This window comes from Antedon mediterranea, chromosome 4 (assembly GCF_964355755.1).
Source record: "Antedon mediterranea chromosome 4, ecAntMedi1.1, whole genome shotgun sequence".
In the NCBI taxonomy this organism is placed as follows: Eukaryota; Metazoa; Echinodermata; class Crinoidea; order Comatulida; family Antedonidae; genus Antedon; species Antedon mediterranea.
The window spans coordinates 17,865,041-17,882,964 of record NC_092673.1 but is presented as its reverse complement, the minus strand read 5'-3'; the positions used below and the strand labels follow the sequence as shown (position 1 = coordinate 17,882,964).

The following is a 17,924-nucleotide window of genomic DNA, read 5'->3' as shown; positions in this document are numbered from 1 at the left end:
CTAGCTAGTTAGTTAGAGAGAGAGTATGAGGCCTACTAGGCCTATAGGCCTAGGCCTAGCTAGGCTAGCTAGCCTACTAGGCCTAGGCCTAGGCGTAGTCTAGGATACGAATATAAGATCCAAAAAATTAAAAGAAGAAATACCTGCTATTAAAACAATATAGTATAACGAATTTTGTATATGATATGGTATGATAATAATGACACAAACAAAAACTTACTTCTTAATCTTATGTTTGACATTCTTCAAGAAGGATATTAAACATGCGAGTGGTTTGTTGGGGTGATTAAACTTTAATTTTTATAGAGGGCGCAATCACCATTTTTGTCTGCGTAACAATTATCGCTGTGTAGTGTAATATCGAAGAACTTTTATTATTCTCTGGATTGGTGGATTGGATATTATTCCTATGATATACAATACATTTTTAACAATAGCTAGCACGTACATTTTGATATAATGATCTCCTCGATGTTAAAATCCACCCCCTTCAAAAAACACTATCCTTACAAACAAACAAATATGTTTTTTCATTCATTAGTATTTATTAACAAATATGAATAACATTAAAACATAACATTAACAGCATAAATACTGAATTGAGTTTAATTTACAAAATTTAATTGAAAGTGAAAAAACATCAAAATATAAAACATTTCATTTACCAAATTGACATTATAAAATTCATTCATATAAAAATATATAGTTTAGTACAAAAAAATTTAACACTATAAACAATTCATTCATCAAACATTTAATAATCGGATCAACTATGGAACAGGGCTAGAAAAGTGCTGTTTAGTAGCACAGTGAGATTCAACAAAGTTGTGTCTATGTCTAGTATGGCAAGAGGAAGTATTAGAGGGTGCAAGGATTTAATTATTTACTTCCTTTTACCTGGTCTCATTTGCATATGTTTTTGTCCCATTTTGTTTTTATAATAAATTAACGAAGTATACAAGTTTAAAAAAAATTGGAAGACATTCCAACTACTTCCAGTTCAGGGTATTTTGCCTCTTTATTTTTAATAAAGCACGTACATTAAATAATAAAGCACGTACATTATATCAAAATGTACGTGCTTTATCAAAATTGTATCAGGGTATATTGGAGAGAATGTAATAAATGAAGTAGATAGGCTTGTTTGATCAATTTCTTTCATGGAAAAATAATATTCATAGTTTATTACAAAATGTAATAAAAAAAATAGGCATATTATTTAAGTTGAGATATTTTGTTCCTCAAGACATGCTAATTATAATCTACAATTCATTTATTAATCCATTATTCGTTTATGGCATTGAGGGTAGCACATATTCTTCTACCTTAAACCAATTACTTATTTTTTTTTAAAAGTATGTTGGTCGTTTGATTTTTGCCTGTAATTTCAACATAGAGATTTTAATATAAATGCACAACAAAATATAAAAACAGTTAAAATGGTCTTATCTCTAAATATAGGTAATGCCTGCAGGAACAGTAGCAATGTTTTATACCCACCCATGTATATTTTTGGGTAACATGATTTTTTGAGTTTTGTAGGCCTACTGTTATTTTTTGTAATATTCCAGTATCGTTATTTTGTTTTGTCCTCTTTTTTTTGTTGCTAACATTCATGTACCGTTTAGTACGCTGAAATCTTATAATAAATCTTTCAACAGTAGAACTCTCTTTACTACTGGAGTAAACCCCTTCTTTAGGACACCTTTATTCAGGGGACACACCCCTCCTCTTTACTACTGGAGTAAACCCCTTCTTTAGTACACCCCCATTCAGGGGACACTTTCTCATAAAACGAGGGGAAATATATGTTTTAACACTACAGCCAACTCCTAATCAGGGGACACCTCTTTTAAAGGGACAGGGACACGTTTGAGAGTGCCAAGTGGTTGATTTAATCCTATTAAAGGGACAGGGACAGGTTTGAGAGTGCCAAATGGTTGATTTAATCCTATTAAAGGGACAGGGACACGTTTGAGAGTGCCAAATGGTTGATTTAATCCCATTAAAAGGACAGGTACACGTTTGAGAGTGCCAAAAAGTTGATTTAACCCTATTAAAGGGACAGGGACACGTTTGAGAGTGCCAAATAGTTGATTTATTATAAGGGGACAGATATTTTTTTTTGGATAACTAGTGTGTTTTAATTTCTAAACATCTACGCTTTTGTACATTGAGGTATGACATGTTAACATTACATCGCAACCAAATCACTACTCAATTTGCAGATAAAAGAGTTAACAGGTAGATTGTACTGGTACCAGTTTTCAACACTTTAACGCCGTCTAATATTTGTATGAATAGAATGTCCATGTTTATTGCATCATTGGGCTAAGTCTGTGACTAAGTCTTCTCATCCTCTGAGAGATCTATACAAATGAAAAACAGTGTCAATAAATTTAGTATAACAGTTATCATGATTATTGTGGAAATTGTAATTGTTTTTTTAAGATTATGAAAAATAAATATAAATTCATAAAACACAATATTTTCCACTGTAATAAATTCAGTAGATTAGCATCATAAATATGATAATATATGATAATTACTTAAACTGTTTATAAATGAAAGATTCAATAATATTACAAATAACTTAATACAATACAAAGTAGAAATGCATACCAAGTAGTATGTTACTTGCTGTTGTGCTAAGACGTTCTGCAAACCGATTTATTTTGTCTAAATCATCTACTAATTGTTTATCAATCTCCAGATAGAGAACTGCATCCCATACATTGGAGAAGCTATATTTTGTTAATTTATAGTAAGCAGTAACATTACGTAATGCATCTGGGTCAACTTGATTCAGGGCCTTGAACAGTCGCTTTCTGTAAGGTGACAACTTGGTTCTATCAGTATGTCTATTCAGAATGTTGTTGTCTCTCATATACTTTGATACAAGATCTTTGGCCTGTTGGATTTCAGATATATTTGTAATCTCTAACAGCAAGTTAACATTGGTTGGTGAGATGAAATCTTTGTCTTCAAGTGTATTGAGTAAGTTATGTCCATTGAACTGTGGATTTGTAATTTCACTGACACTCAAGTGAGAAAATAGTAGGAATCTTAGCCAACGGTATTTTTCACCGTCAAAGCATCCACTGAGACCAGCTTTTAGATCTTGGAAATTGTCGCAAGTTTTCGATTCTGCAATTGTGTTCCTGTCTGCAAATAAAATTATAGCACATTTATTATTATTTTTTATTATTGTTTCCAAAATGAAAATAATTTGTTTGTTTAATTATAAGTATAGAATATCAACAAAATGTAAAAGCAAAAAAAAAATTAAACAAATTAAAAAGTAATTGAGGTAAATATTAAATTTGTGTTATGTTCTCTCTCCACTCTACTATTTCAAAATAAAAATATTGTGGAATTATGTCAGGTTGAGATCAAGTTCAATAAGAAATATCAAACTACTGTAAACTTTGGAAAACTTGACATTGTAAATTCTGGAAAAATTGACAGTCACATGTGTGTCATTCTAGACTTGGCTATATGTGGCAAGTTTTGGTATATTAAACAATTAAAATTTAGGACTTGACAGTAGTTGGCTGAAGGCAGCCATAGCTAGGCTCGTACGTAAGCCACGGGTGGGTAGAGGCTTGTCCTTGGTTTTGCTTTCCCAATGTGTTCCCAACAAAGATTAATGCATTGCTGTAAAACTATTTCTCAATTAAACTGTTGATTTTATGCGTTTGTGTTAATGCTAGTTTATTTAGTTCAGGTTCAAATTGAATGCGTCTGTGATGATACTACAGTATGTGTCCCATGCAGGATAGGCCTTGCTAGTAGTACTGTAGTAAACTAGTATAGTACTATGTGTCCCATGCAGGATAGGCCTTGCTAGTACTACTGTTGTAAACTAGTATAGTACTATGTGTCCCATGCAGGATAGGCCTTGCTAGTACTACTGTTGTAAACTAGTATAGTACTATGTGTCCCATGCAGGATAGGCCTTGCTAGTACTACTGTAGTAAACTAGTATAGTACTATGTGTCCCATGCAGGATAGGCCTTGCTAGTACTACTGTAGTAAACTAGTATAGTACTATGTGTCCCATGCAGGATAGGCCTTGCTAGTACTACTGTAGTAAACTAGTATAGTACTATGTGTCCCATGCATGATAGGCCTTGCTAGTACTACTGTAGTAAACTAGTATAGTACTATGTGTCCCATGCAGGATAGGCCTTGCTAGTACTACTGTAGTAAACTAGTATAGTACTATGTGTCCCATGCAGGATAGGCCTTGCTAGTACTACTGTAGTAAACTAGTATAGTACTATGTGTCCCATGCATGATAGGCCTTGCTAGTACTACTGTAGTAAACTAGTATAGTACTATGTGTCCCATGCAGGATAGGCCTTGCTAGTACTACTGTTGTAAACTAGTATAGTACTATGTGTCCCATGCAGGATAGGCCTTGCTAGTACTACTGTAGTAAACTAGTATAGTACTATGTGTCCCATGCATGATAGGCCTTGCTAGTACTACTGTAGTAAACTAGTATAGTACTATGTGTCCCATGCAGGATAGGCCTTGCTAGTACTACTGTAGTAAACTAGTATAGTACTATGTGTCCCATGCAGGATAGGCCTTGCTAGTACTACTGTAGTAAACTAGTATAGTACTATGTGTCCCATGCAGGATAGGCCTTGCTAGTACTACTGTTGTAAACTAGTATAGTACTATGTGTCCCATGCAGGATAGGCCTTGATAGTACTACTGTTGTAAACTAGTATAGTACTATGTGTCCCATGCAGGATAGGCCTTGCTAGTACTACTGTAGTAAACTAGTATAGTACTATGTGTCCCATGCAGGATAGGACTTGCTAGTACTACTGTAGTAAACTAGGATAGTACTATGTGTCCCATGCAGGATAGGCCTTGCTAGTACTACTGTTGTAAACTAGTATAGTACTATGTGTCCCATGCAGGATAGGCCTTGCTAGTACTACTGTAGTAAACTAGTATAGTACTATGTGTCCCATGCATGATAGGCCTTGCTAGTACTACTGTAGTAAACTAGTATAGTACTATGTGTCCCATGCAGGATAGGCCTTGCTAGTACTACTGTAGTAAACTAGTATAGTACTATGTGTCCCATGCAGGATAGGCCTTGCTAGTACTACTGTAGTAAACTAGTATAGTACTATGTGTCCCATGCAGGATAGGCCTTTCTAGTACTACTGTAGTAAACTAGTATAGTACTATGTGTCCCATGCAGGATAGGCCTTGCTAGTACTACTGTTGTAAACTAGTATAGTACTATGTGTCCCATGCAGGATAGGCCTTGCTAGTACTACTGTAGTAAACTAGTATAGTACTATGTGTCCCATGCAGGATAGGCCTTGCTAGTACTACTGTAGTAAACTAGTATAGTACTATGTGTCCCATGCAGGATAGGCCTTGCTAGTACTACTGTAGTAAACTAGTATAGTACTATGTGTCCCATGCAGGATAGGCCTTGCTAGTACTACTGTAGTAAACTAGTATAGTACTATGTGTCCCATGCAGGATAGGCCTTGCTAGTACTACTGTAGTAAACTAGTATAGTACTATGTGTCCCATGCAGGATAGGCCTTGCTAGTACTACTGTAGTAAACTAGTATAGTACTATGTGTCCCATGCAGGATAGGCCTTGCTAGTACTACTGTAGTAAACTAGTATAGTACTATGTGTCCCATGCAGGATAGGCCTTGCTAGTACTACTGTAGTAAACTAGTATAGTACTATGTGTCCCATGCAGGATAGGCCTTGCTAGTACTACTGTTGTAAACTAGTATAGTACTATGTGTCCCATGCAGGATAGGCCTTGCTAGTACTACTGTTGTAAACTAGTATAGTACTATGTGTCCCATGCAGGATAGGCCTTGCTAGTACTACTGTTGTAAACTAGTATAGTACTATGTGTCCCATGCAGGATAGGCCTTGCTAGTACTACTGTAGTAAACTAGTATAGTACTATGTGTCCCATGCAGGATAGGCCTTGCTAGTACTACTGTAATAAACTAGTATAGTACTATGTGTCCCATGCAGGATAGGCCTTGCTAGTACTACTGTAGTAAACTAGTATAGTACTATGTGTCCCATGCAGGATAGGCCTTACTAGTACTACTGTAGTAAACTAGTATAGTACTATGTGTCCCATGCAGGATAGGCCTTGCTAGTACTACTGTAGTAAACTAGTATAGTACTATGTGTCCCATGCAGGATAGGCCTTGCTAGTACTACTGTAGTAAACTAGTATAGTACTATGTGTCCCATGCAGGATAGGCCTTGCTAGTACTACTGTAGTAAACTAGTATAGTACTATGTGTCCCATGCAGGATAGGCCTTGCTAGTACTACTGTAGTAAACTAGTATAGTACTATGTGTCCCATGCATGATAGGCCTTGCTAGTACTACTGTAGTAAACTAGTATAGTACTATGTGTCCCATGCATGATAGGCCTTGCTAGTACTACTGTAGTAAACTAGTATAGTACTATGTGTCCCATGCAGGATAGGCCTTGCTAGTACTACTGTAGTAAACTAGTATAGTACTATGTGTCCCATGCAGGATAGGCCTTGCTAGTACTACTGTAGTAAACTAGTATAGTACTATGTGTCCCATGCAGGATAGGCCTTGCTAGTACTACTGTTGTAAACTAGTATAGTACTATGTGTCCCATGCAGGATAGGCCTTGCTAGTACTACTGTAGTAAACTAGTATAGTACTATGTGTCCCATGCAGGATAGGCCTTGCTAGTACTACTGTAGTAAACTAGTATAGTACTATGTGTCCCATGCAGGATAGGCCTTGCTAGTACTACTGTAGTAAACTAGTATAGTACTATGTGTCCCATGCAGGATAGGCCTTGCTAGTACTACTGTAGTAAACTAGTATAGTACTATGTGTCCCATGCAGGATAGGCCTTGCTAGTACTACTGTTGTAAACTAGTATAGTACTATGTGTCCCATGCAGGATAGGCCTTGCTAGTACTACTGTTGTAAACTAGTATAGTACTATGTGTCCCATGCAGGATAGGCCTTGATAGTACTACTGTAGTAAACTAGTATAGTACTATGTGTCCCATGCAGGATAGGCCTTGCTAGTACTACTGTTGTAAACTAGTATAGTACTATGTGTCCCATGCAGGATAGGCCTTGATAGTACTACTGTAGTAAACTAGTATAGTACTATGTGTCCCATGCAGGATAGGCCTTGCTAGTACTACTGTAGTAAACTAGTATAGTACTATGTGTCCCATGCAGGATAGGCCTTGCTAGTACTACTGTTGTAAACTAGTATAGTACTATGTGTCCCATGCAGGATAGGCCTTGCTAGTACTACTGTAGTAAACTAGTATAGTACTATGTGTCCCATGCAGGATAAGCCTTGCTAGTACTACTGTAGTAAACTAGTATAGTACTATGTGTCCCATGCAGGATAGGCCTTGCTAGTACTACTGTAGTAAACTAGTATAGTACTATGTGTCCCATGCAGGATAGGCCTTGATAGTACTACTGTAGTAAACTAGTATAGTACTATGTGTCCCATGCAGGATAGGCCTTGATAGTACTACTGTTGTAAACTAGTATAGTACTATGTGTCCCATGCAGGATAGGCCTTGCTAGTACTACTGTAGTAAACTAGTATAGTACTATGTGTCCCATGCAGGATAGGCCTTGATAGTACTACTGTAGTAAACTAGTATAGTACTATGTGTCCCATGCAGGATAGGCCTTGCTAGTACTACTGTAGTAAACTAGTATAGTACTATGTGTCCCATGCAGGATAGGCCTTGCTAGTACTACTGTAGTAAACTAGTATAGTACTATGTGTCCCATGCAGGATAGGCCTTGATAGTACTACTGTAGTAAACTAGTATAGTACTATGTGTCCCATGCAGGATAGGCCTTGCTAGTACTACTGTAGTAAACTAGTATAGTACTATGTGTCCCATGCAGGATAGGCCTTGATAGTACTACTGTAGTAAACTAGTATAGTACTATGTGTCCCATGCAGGATAGGCCTTGCTAGTACTACTGTAGTAAACTAGTATAGTACTATGTGTCCCATGCAGGATAGGCCTTGCTAGTACTACTGTAGTAAACTAGTATAGTACTATGTGTCCCATGCAGGATAGGCCTTGATAGTACTACTGTAGTAAACTAGTATAGTACTATGTGTCCCATGCAGGATAGGCCTTGCTAGTACTACTGTTGTAAACTAGTATAGTACTATGTGTCCCATGCAGGATAGGCCTTGATAGTACTACTGTTGTAAACTAGTATAGTACTATGTGTCCCATGCAGGATAGGCCTTGCTAGTACTACTGTAGTAAACTAGTATAGTACTATGTGTCCCATGCAGGATAGGCCTTGCTAGTACTACTGTAGTAAACTAGTATAGTACTATGTGTCCCATGCAGGATAGGCCTTGCTAGTACTACTGTTGTAAACTAGTATAGTACTATGTGTCCCATGCAGGATAGGCCTTGCTAGTGCTACTGTAGTAAACTAGTATAGTACTATGTGTCCCATGCAGGATAGGCCTTGCTAGTACTACTGTAGTAAACTAGTATAGTACTATGTGTCCCATGCAGGATAGGCCTTTACCTTGATTTACCTTGACCTTTAGACTATAAACCTGTTAAGGTTTGTGAGTCCCTCTTTGAACATCTTGGTTATATGGCTCAAACTTTAGGTTGTGGGTTTTCCAGTGTGTTTCAAGATGGGTTTTAAAATTATTTATAGAGGATGCATTTACTATATGATATGGCAAACTATTCCAATCATTTACTGCAGATATTGAAAAGAATTTCTGTCTGTGTTTCGATTTACTATGAACTTTTTTAATTTTAAAATTGTGGCCTCTAGTTACAGTAGATGGTGCTAATTCAAAAAAGACACCCGGATTAACATTATCATACTTTTGTATCATTCTAAAAATCTGTAAGCAGCAAGACCTCTTTCAGGATAGGCCTTGCTAGTACTACTGTAGTAAACTAGTATAGTACTAGTATTACTGAATGGGTACCCCTGTTACTCACGGTGGTTTCGTTATTGACAAAAAGTCATACCCCCTCTATAGTTTTAATCTAATATTTTCCATAAACTAACCAGAGAGGGCGCACTATAATTTTACCCGGAAGCCACGTTTTTTCTGAGATTTTGTGAGTGACCTCTACAATTAACGAATTAGAGCCTTAAAAACGAAAAAAAATATGAATATTCATGAGAAAATGTTAAATGAGCGGTTATTTTATCTTACTATGGGATGGCGAGAAAGACAGCGTGTTTCTTCGAAGCCTGGTGAGTAGTTGAAATTAGAGTGTAAATATGCTTAAAATTAGTAATTATTCAATGTAAAAATATGGTTAAATTTGGATATTTATATATAATTAGTTGTTAGTCACTTTAGGAACTGATATTTATTTTATTTGGTAGGCAATTGTTACGAGAATTGTTAAAATAAGGTTTCAGCTTGACGTGAACCGTGTTTGAATTGTAACAGCATGGCCAAGATCGCCCCATCTACCCACGTGGGTAGTCAAGTCCACTTACCAGGTTGACGCGACTTGGCTTGGCTTGTATATAAAGATAATGATTATTTTTTATTTAAAAAAAATACATTAGCCTAGGCTTAGTTTAGGTGATAATATTAATTTAAAATTTTAAAACTTAACATAGGCCTAGCACTAGGATGGATATCTGGATGGGGTGGACTGGGTAATAATAATGATTACATCAGCGATGATGTCCAGTATACTAGGCTAGGCCTAGTTAGGCTAGCTAGGTCTAGGCCTAGTAGTAGTAGTTAGTAGGCCTAGGCTAGCTAGGCTAGTATATCCACCCATTAACCCATTGACCCCTAAGTTTATTTTGCTCCCCTGGGACCCAAAAAGCATATGTCATATAATTAACCCTAACTTTTTTTCGAAACACAGACATTAAAAAAATTAAAAAACAAAAATAATTCAAAGGACATTTTATTTCCAAATATGTTATCAAATTTGTGTTACAACTTATTTTGGCGGAGTATGGATTATGCAAATTTTAGAAATATTTTAGGAAAATTATTAAAAATTTGTAATTTATCTTTGACTACCAAATGCACAAAAATTAATAAATATTTCATAATAAAACTCATCTCTTCATCAGAACCTATTTCTTCTCTTCAAAATAAGACCAAACTTGACCATTATGAATGACCGGTTTCGAAATTATGAAGAAATTAGTAGACTGACTCATCCGACGATGACAATATGGGGCCTAGGCCTATCGGGAGCCGCCCCGAGAGCGTCCTCGCCGCTGTTTGTTCACCGGGAATGTTAAAAAAAACATCCCGAAAGCGACTTGGAATTCGCGATTCCCATGCGCACCGGCATCCCTCGGGAGCTTAGTCCGCTGTTTTAGACGTGTAGCTTGCAGAAAATTTGACGAAAATGCGTCGAAAACTTATGAAATTAAAACAAGTTTGGTATCAAAATGTTTGTCAAAAGTTATGCTTCAATAAACTGACCTTTGCGCAGAGTTTGAACAAATATTTCATGCCCATAATGCATCTGACATGTCAGGGTTCATATTACAATCAAAGGTAAACAATATGGCGCGGCCCTCATGAGGACATCTTCACGACTTTTCTCCGGTAGAAAAATCACATTTTTACATGGAAATATGACGATTTAGACACTGTAACTGATACATAATCTTTATTTATTATACATTTATTGTATACAAGCTTCAAAATAGTGATTATTAGAAATAAAGATGGATTTTAGACGATTTTACGTTGTATGTTTAGGCCTAGATTCATTCAACGCGCCTGTCGCGTTTCGAACAGCGTGCTTCGAAAAACGGTTATATTTTCGAATTTTATTTTCAAACTAACTTCAACAATTGTTTTTATATATTTAGAAGCATATTTTTTTAAAAAAAGTTGTGAGTATTTTGTATAATTTGTTGTTACGATTCATGCACAGCAAACTGCGCATGTAAATTCGATTTACTTTTTTGTTGTTGAAAATTTGTTTACAATGACCTTGACTTTTAACCTTTTGAGCGCTTTAAGCGCTTATCGTGGTGAATCGGTTAAATAATTAATGCAGTAATATAAAAGATACTGTTTAAATGGTATGTATATTATTTAACCTAAAACCATTTGTTTTAATATTTATAGTATTAAACAGTTTTTTTTAAAGGGTAATGAGGAAAAAATAGGTACTTTTTACTTTAGTCAGCTTTTGTCAAAATGTTTGTACGCATAGGCCTAGTCACTCTATTTAAATAAATACTTCAATTGACAATGCTGCCGTTAAATTAATATTTACTGATCCAAACATGTCTTGGCATTTAAACAAATAACATATAATATTTTTTTTTTTCAGAACACATGGATGTGCTCCAATCAATATTGTCACAGTCAAAAGTGACGGGCATTGAAGTTAAACGAAAAGAGTAATTTGCATAGAATTATTGAGGTGTATTACAATGGTTTTGGCACAGAATGTATAAGAATATCAAATGACAGTTCTCGTACTATACATCCACAATAACAGGAATGAATTCAGTAATATAACAGATACTGTTTAAATGGTATGTATATTATTTAACCTATAACCATTTGTATTAATACTTATAGTATTAAACAGTTTTTTTTAAAGTAAGTGAGGAAAAAATATGTACTTTTTACTTTAGTTACCTTTGTTTTGTACACATAGTCCCTCTATTTAAATAAATACTTCAGTTGACAACGCTGCCGTTAAATTAATATTTACTGATCCAAACATGTCTTGACATTTTGACAAATGTCAAACTGTTTTATGATAATTTCCATTAATTAAAACTATTTGGAACATATAATATTTTTCAGAACACATGGATGAGCTCCAATCATTATTCAGATACTGTTTAAATGGTATGTATATAAACTAACATTTGTTTGAATATTTATATTAAACACTAATTAAGTGAAGAAAAAAGAAATCTACGATGTTGTCTACAGTTAGTTGACATAGCAGCACTTCAATCATCTACTGCTCTGCATAAATGTATGCAAGCACACCTAACTAAATTTTGTTTATACAGATATTTCTAATATTGCAACAGTTATTTGACATAGCAGCACTTCAACCATCTACTGTTCTGCATCTGCAAACAAAAACAAATACTTTGATAATACTATTATTTCTACAAAATCATCAAAGGTTTACTGATGGTATTTAAAATACATACTGTGCTTCCTTTTCACAGCATGTTTTATTTTTGCTTGAACTTCAGGTTGTGTGAAGATTAAGTGATTCTTCATCACTGACATTGTTTTTGCCAGAGCTGACTTTACACCATAGAGACTTCTTCTTTTTTTGTTAAATGACGAGTGAATAAGTTCACCCCCCTGCTCATTTAACAAGCCGATTCCAACATGCCATCGCTTTAAAAATTCCACAACATGAAATTCGAGCATGTGCAATTTTGGAGATATGTTGATCTCCAATTTTCTGCAGTTGGACATGAAGTCTGATATATTTGAAGCTGTAAGTAAATTAATATTTAAATTTAATTAATTCTTTAATAAGCAGCTGAGTGATAGAAACTCAATTCAGATTTCGTAAGGTAGTTTCCCGATTAATCGTACGATCAAACGGTACTGGGTATGATCAACTAGCGTTCGTGTTCCCACCTAATCATCCATTCATAGAAGTACTGATGAAGATATCAATCTGTGGCGACAATAGAATGGACCCGAGACCTGGCTATCTTCGACTTTTAAATAATAGAAAGTTTAGAAAAATGTTTTTGTTAGACTAGAAATGTACGTTGTATGTATATAGAAAAATGGTTGTAGTTTTCAAAATTACGTTGTATAAGTTGCGATGTGAAAAACTGTTATTTGATCGTTAGTTGTCGTGTACATGAAGCAAAAATATAAATATAATAAAATAAAATAAAATAAAAATCGTTAGTAAAACTTTTAAAAAGAGTAAAGATATAAGGAAGAAAAGCAAAGAGATCATGAAGCGGCTGTACCAGAATATACAACACTAAGTATTGTAAAGTTAAAAACTAAAAATTTAGGCGATCTTGTCAAAGGTCAAGCGCCTTCAGCCTGCCACGTTTCGATATCGTAAGGTAGTTTCCCGATTAATCGTACGATCAAACGGTACTGGGTATGATCAACTAGCGTTCGTGTTCCCACCTAATCATCCATTCATAGAAGTACTGATGAAGATATCAATCTGTGGCGACAATAGAATGGACCCGAGACCTGATGCACTTCTACCGGGGTTCATATGGTAAGTCACACAATTGATAAGTGCATAACTATGAAAACAATATTTAACCAAAATATATATATTTCCTACATGGTCGATGTCAATAGGCACCATTGTTTTTCTGATTACACTCCTGGATACCTCCTTGGAGTTTACCATTCCATGATCTTCAAACAATTGATAGTCTTCATTCAATGTCTTTATAGACCTGTGGTCTTTTGGAACATCACCTCTGCATATCTGATGTTTGGTATGATGGCAAAAGAGACAGCAGTACCTTCCTAATGAAAGATTTGAAATAACAATTAAGGTTTGTATACAATAAATTATAATTCACATTAAATGCATATTAAATAAGATACTCTATCTTACCATTTGGTCCATTTAGGCCATACATCCGTGACAAAAACTCGTAGTCTCCAAAGAAAAAGAGACGAATTTTGTGGCCCCTTAAAGGAAAAAAAATTTAAATTAATACAGCACACAAAAAAAGATTGTTTTTTTTAAATTAAAATAATTTTAATGTTGAAGACATACCTCCATTCAGTTTCATGACCTCTTCGCATACATCCGGAAATACCCTGCTGATGTTGATGGTATAATCTGGTGCCTCGAACATTAGAATAACAATAATGTTGCGAAGGGCGTTTGGTTTCTCTAGACTGCAAATTTGCAGTTCAAATTTCGTACTGCCGCCTCCTTTGTCACCTCCAAATTTGATCCACACTTCGTTGTTGTAGAACTTTAGATTGTTTAATCTGTAAGTGAAATATACAATATTGTATTTTTATTTTATTGTTTGCATAAATTTGGAGTTACAAAATGTAAAATAAGCATGTTATTTACTCATGATGGTGGTCCAAGTAGGAAAACATCAACCTCTCAATATTAATCACCCGCACAACAGGGGCAGAAAATATTACAAATCCATTCTCGGCATTTGCTGCATCACTTTTTAAGATGAATTCTTCCATGGAACCATGTAAGTATCCATCTACAATATCCGATTGGCGATCTCGCATTTTACCTTCCGATGCTATAACACCTGGTTTCACATATCTTGAATAGAATTTAGAATAACAATTTAATTTTTGTAAAATGACATTTTAAAATATAGCCAATTAAAATGTTGATATATTATTTTATGCACTATTTTCTTAATTTTCATACTTGCCTTCTTAGTTTCCGTATTTGTTGCCAAGTAAGATCGCAGTCAGCTTTGATGGCCAGTGACCTGTCAACATCATCAATGATACCAATTGGTGGCAAGTTAGATTGCATTTCATGATTAAATTGAAGTTGAGCTGAATCATGCGATATTGAATTTCGTATGGTTGATAATTCATGGGTGCGTCGACTGAGGGTTCTTTTGCCAACACAACTGCTGGATTTTGTAGCTTTTGTCATAGTAGTAATTGTCATTGGCTGTAAGTAAAACATTCTTATATGTTTTATATTTACAAGATTTATTGTCAAAGTTTAATACCGTATTTATTCGTGTTCAGGGAATGTGTTTTAATACAATATTGTGTGGTAGGGTAGTTTATTCCAATAAATTCGGTAACAAAACACCCCGCATTGATGGTCAGTTTTTAAAAATATGTCTAAAATATATATACTATTATATATAATTTTTAGGTTCATTTGATTTGCCCATTATTCAATAAAATCTCTGTACTTTGGTACAGTGGTTTTGTGAAAAATGTTGGCTTTCTAAAAAAAATAACTTACCCTTCCATTTGTTGGTAACTCAATTTTTTTCGTTTGTTTTAGTGATTTGGATACCAACTTCCTTGCAAATTGCTGGACAGGTTCGGGTACCTTCTCGCCAACAATTTCCTTGTTTATGGTCTTAATTGCATTGGTTACAGCATTATACCGTTGCTCAGCCTCTGTTGTGCATTTATGCTGACTGCACTCGTTGTACTTCAGACATTTTCCACACAACCGACATTGCAATTCAACCGTTTGCAAAGATTGTTGTACCAGTAATGATGGTTTTTTCATGTCACGTTCAAATGTTATCGGTGACGCACAGGCAAAACATGGGAATGTACGTAGTCGAAGAGTACAGAACAATTGACAGAGACAGTACATACAAAAATGGTGGGAACACTGAGTTTCTACATTATCAAGCGACAGAATATGTTTACAAATAGAACATTGAAACAAAGACAGTGCTGATTGGTCATAAAGGGTGAATTGCTCAGTTAATGAATTGAATTTTAAATCTTGCATGAAAGTTGTTTTATTGAAATTTATCCTGTGACCTTGTTTCTGTTGATTTTCATAAAGATAACAAGCTGTGCACGGTAAATCATCGTGTTGTCTCCAGATATAAGGTGTAATTAATGTCGTTTGTTTGTATGCAGCTGATTGACAAGTATGACAAACATATGATGGATGAACATTTTTATCTTCTTCAACAATTTTAATGTTTAGAAAATTTAAAGTTTGTGTTTTGATGCTTTTAAGTTCATATTTTCGGTCAGAAATTTTGAATTTTATTCCACAAATTCTACAAATATTTAATAAAGATTCAGAATGGAAATCCATAATTAGTATTATTTGTAGGCCCTAGGCCTAATTAATTATGTAATTTTTGTAATCAGCAATTTATTTACACAACAAAAATAATACAATGAAATACAGTAAAATGATAATGTAAATAAAGTTTTATGAACAGTACAGGTAGTTCAGTGTTTCTTTCTCTGGCTGGGCATCTTAATATGCCAAAATACCCACATCAATTGTCGTTAGAGTTAAAAAAGTAGTCTTATTTACCAGGTGTGTAGAGCTCTAACCAGTTTTTACGTCAAAACGAAAACTTAAACGGTGAAAGAATAAATATTGAAAATGATCGTTGAACAGTCAGTTTTCGGTGAAGTGACTACGTTCGACAGATATCAGACGATGAGTGTACGGTACTTTGCGCTTTTTATTGAGGGCGCTATTTATTTACAATTCTATCGAGTACGATCGTTAAAACAGTCGTACTATTTTTACTAATAACTGAAATAATATTGCATAATTTGAAGTATTACTTCATGGCTTGTTGTAAAACTAATATATTTACTTGCAAATATTATTATTTGTTGTTAATATTTCATATTATGATTGTAACGTTTAATTTACTAGCTTAGTAATTATCGCTATCTCAGCGATGTTCGCTAGGCTCTCGCGTTCAGTCAAGCGTGCAAAACCTTAACAACAAAGGCTTTGGTTAGCGTAAAAAATAAAAGCGCGTTGAAAACACACTTTATGTCCATAGTTACTATATTCGAAACCACCGTGTACTAGCTATAGGCTAGCCTAGACCCGATCATCTGTTACATGAGTCTAATTGTCTTTGCCATCTAGACCATGATGACCATAAACAATTATACATTTGGTGTAAGTACAGTACTATCGTAATTTGATGCAATCATATATGGAAAGCTATCGTCGCAAAAACTCAAACATGTACAAAATAACCACAAATCTTGAACATTACAAATTTTCACAAACATTTTTTTTTTGGGTTTGCACAAATCACTTTCAAGTCTAGTTTTAAACTTAATAATCAACATTATATTCTTGGTGCTATAATAATATGATCATAAATTTTAGAGAGAGTATATTATCATCATCATTATAACCAACTTTTTAATTTAAAATTATTATAATCTTGTTCATCATCATTATGTGTGTGTGTGTGTTGTTCGATTTATAAAGCGCTTACACAATCAAAAGATTGTCCCAAAGCGCTGAGAGAAGAAACAGAAAGAAATTACAAAGAAAAAAGATGGGTTTTGAAATAGATAGTGGATGCATTTTTAATAGGATCAGGAATATTGTTCCACAATATCACTATCTTTATCTACTAGTATCTTACCTTCACTTTGTTGGTGACTCCGTGATGTTCCTTCTCTTTCATCCTCATCACTACTGCCTAAAAATGATAAAAATGAGAAGTATATGTTTAAAGTACGTTAGGATTTGTTTATATACATGGCACTTTTACACTGGATGATTGAGATTTGATCATTAAGAAAGTAGTGCATTAATACTAAAACTCTGTTTACACTATCAAACGTGTCTGACAAAAAAAGTGTGATGTGCCCAAATATGAGTGATATGCCCAAATATGGTATTGATATGACATCATATATTTATTTATTTGGAATTACACCTTTAGATCGGTGGCACACTTAGCACAAAGGTGCATCCTTCACAATATAAAATATAACAATTAACAGAAAAGTAAAAAAAGGCAAAAGCAACTATCAACCCCTATCCTACCCCCCCCCCCCAATTTACATCGATACATACAGTAGATCATTACTTTACACAATGAATACAAAACAAGATATAGTAAAAGTGTATAAAATAAAATAAAATCAGCTGATAAACACAGCTTATTACGAAAAACCCCCAACTCCTCTCCCCCCCCCCCCCACTTTTTTTTCAATTTACTTAATGTAGCAATGTAGATAACATAGTTATTGAGTCATGGAATTCAGTGAATCATTTCGAAATTGCCATGCTTGTTTTAGGTATCTTTTACAAAAACTATCCAAAATATTTTCACACTCTTCATCAATTAAATTATCTGAGTATCCCAAAATATATTTAAGTTTGTCATTTTCAGGAGAAGTATAAAAAGTATCAAACATATCATCATCA

At 34.6% G+C, this 17,924-nt stretch overlaps 1 protein-coding gene and 2 long non-coding RNA genes across 4 annotated transcripts in view; 1 reads left to right on the top strand and 2 right to left on the bottom strand.

Moving 5' to 3' along the window:
- Nucleotides 1-620: 620 nt before the first annotated feature.
- The window catches only part of LOC140047632 (uncharacterized), a 32,040-nt gene continuing 14,736 nt past the window's right edge, over nucleotides 621-17,924 (bottom strand). Inside the window, exons 14-16 of the mRNA XM_072092669.1 lie at nucleotides 17,134-17,190; nucleotides 2,623-3,165; nucleotides 621-2,369 (exon numbers count right to left, since the gene is read on the bottom strand). Of these exons, the coding sequence (XP_071948770.1) occupies nucleotides 2,344-2,369; nucleotides 2,623-3,165; nucleotides 17,134-17,190 (626 nt within the window). The 3' untranslated portion in view covers nucleotides 621-2,343. The remainder of the gene's footprint in view (nucleotides 2,370-2,622; nucleotides 3,166-17,133; nucleotides 17,191-17,924) is intronic.
- Nucleotides 9,273-16,044, top strand: LOC140046797 (uncharacterized). 2 transcript variants are annotated; one of them, XR_011844846.1, is made up of 7 exons: nucleotides 9,273-9,300; nucleotides 11,376-11,583; nucleotides 11,861-11,905; nucleotides 12,268-12,521; nucleotides 13,466-13,569; nucleotides 14,442-14,686; nucleotides 15,033-16,044. It is a non-coding gene; the product is annotated as an uncharacterized lncRNA (long non-coding RNA). The 2 variants fall into 2 exon arrangements; XR_011844847.1 differs by lacking the exons at nucleotides 9,273-9,300; nucleotides 11,376-11,583; nucleotides 11,861-11,905; nucleotides 12,268-12,521; nucleotides 13,466-13,569 and adding an exon at nucleotides 13,818-14,241 and having other exon boundaries at nucleotides 15,033-15,766.
- Nucleotides 13,267-13,887, bottom strand: LOC140046799 (uncharacterized). Its single transcript, XR_011844849.1, has 3 exons — nucleotides 13,797-13,887; nucleotides 13,632-13,708; nucleotides 13,267-13,540 (listed from the first exon to the last, which is right to left on the bottom strand). It is a non-coding gene; the product is annotated as an uncharacterized lncRNA (long non-coding RNA).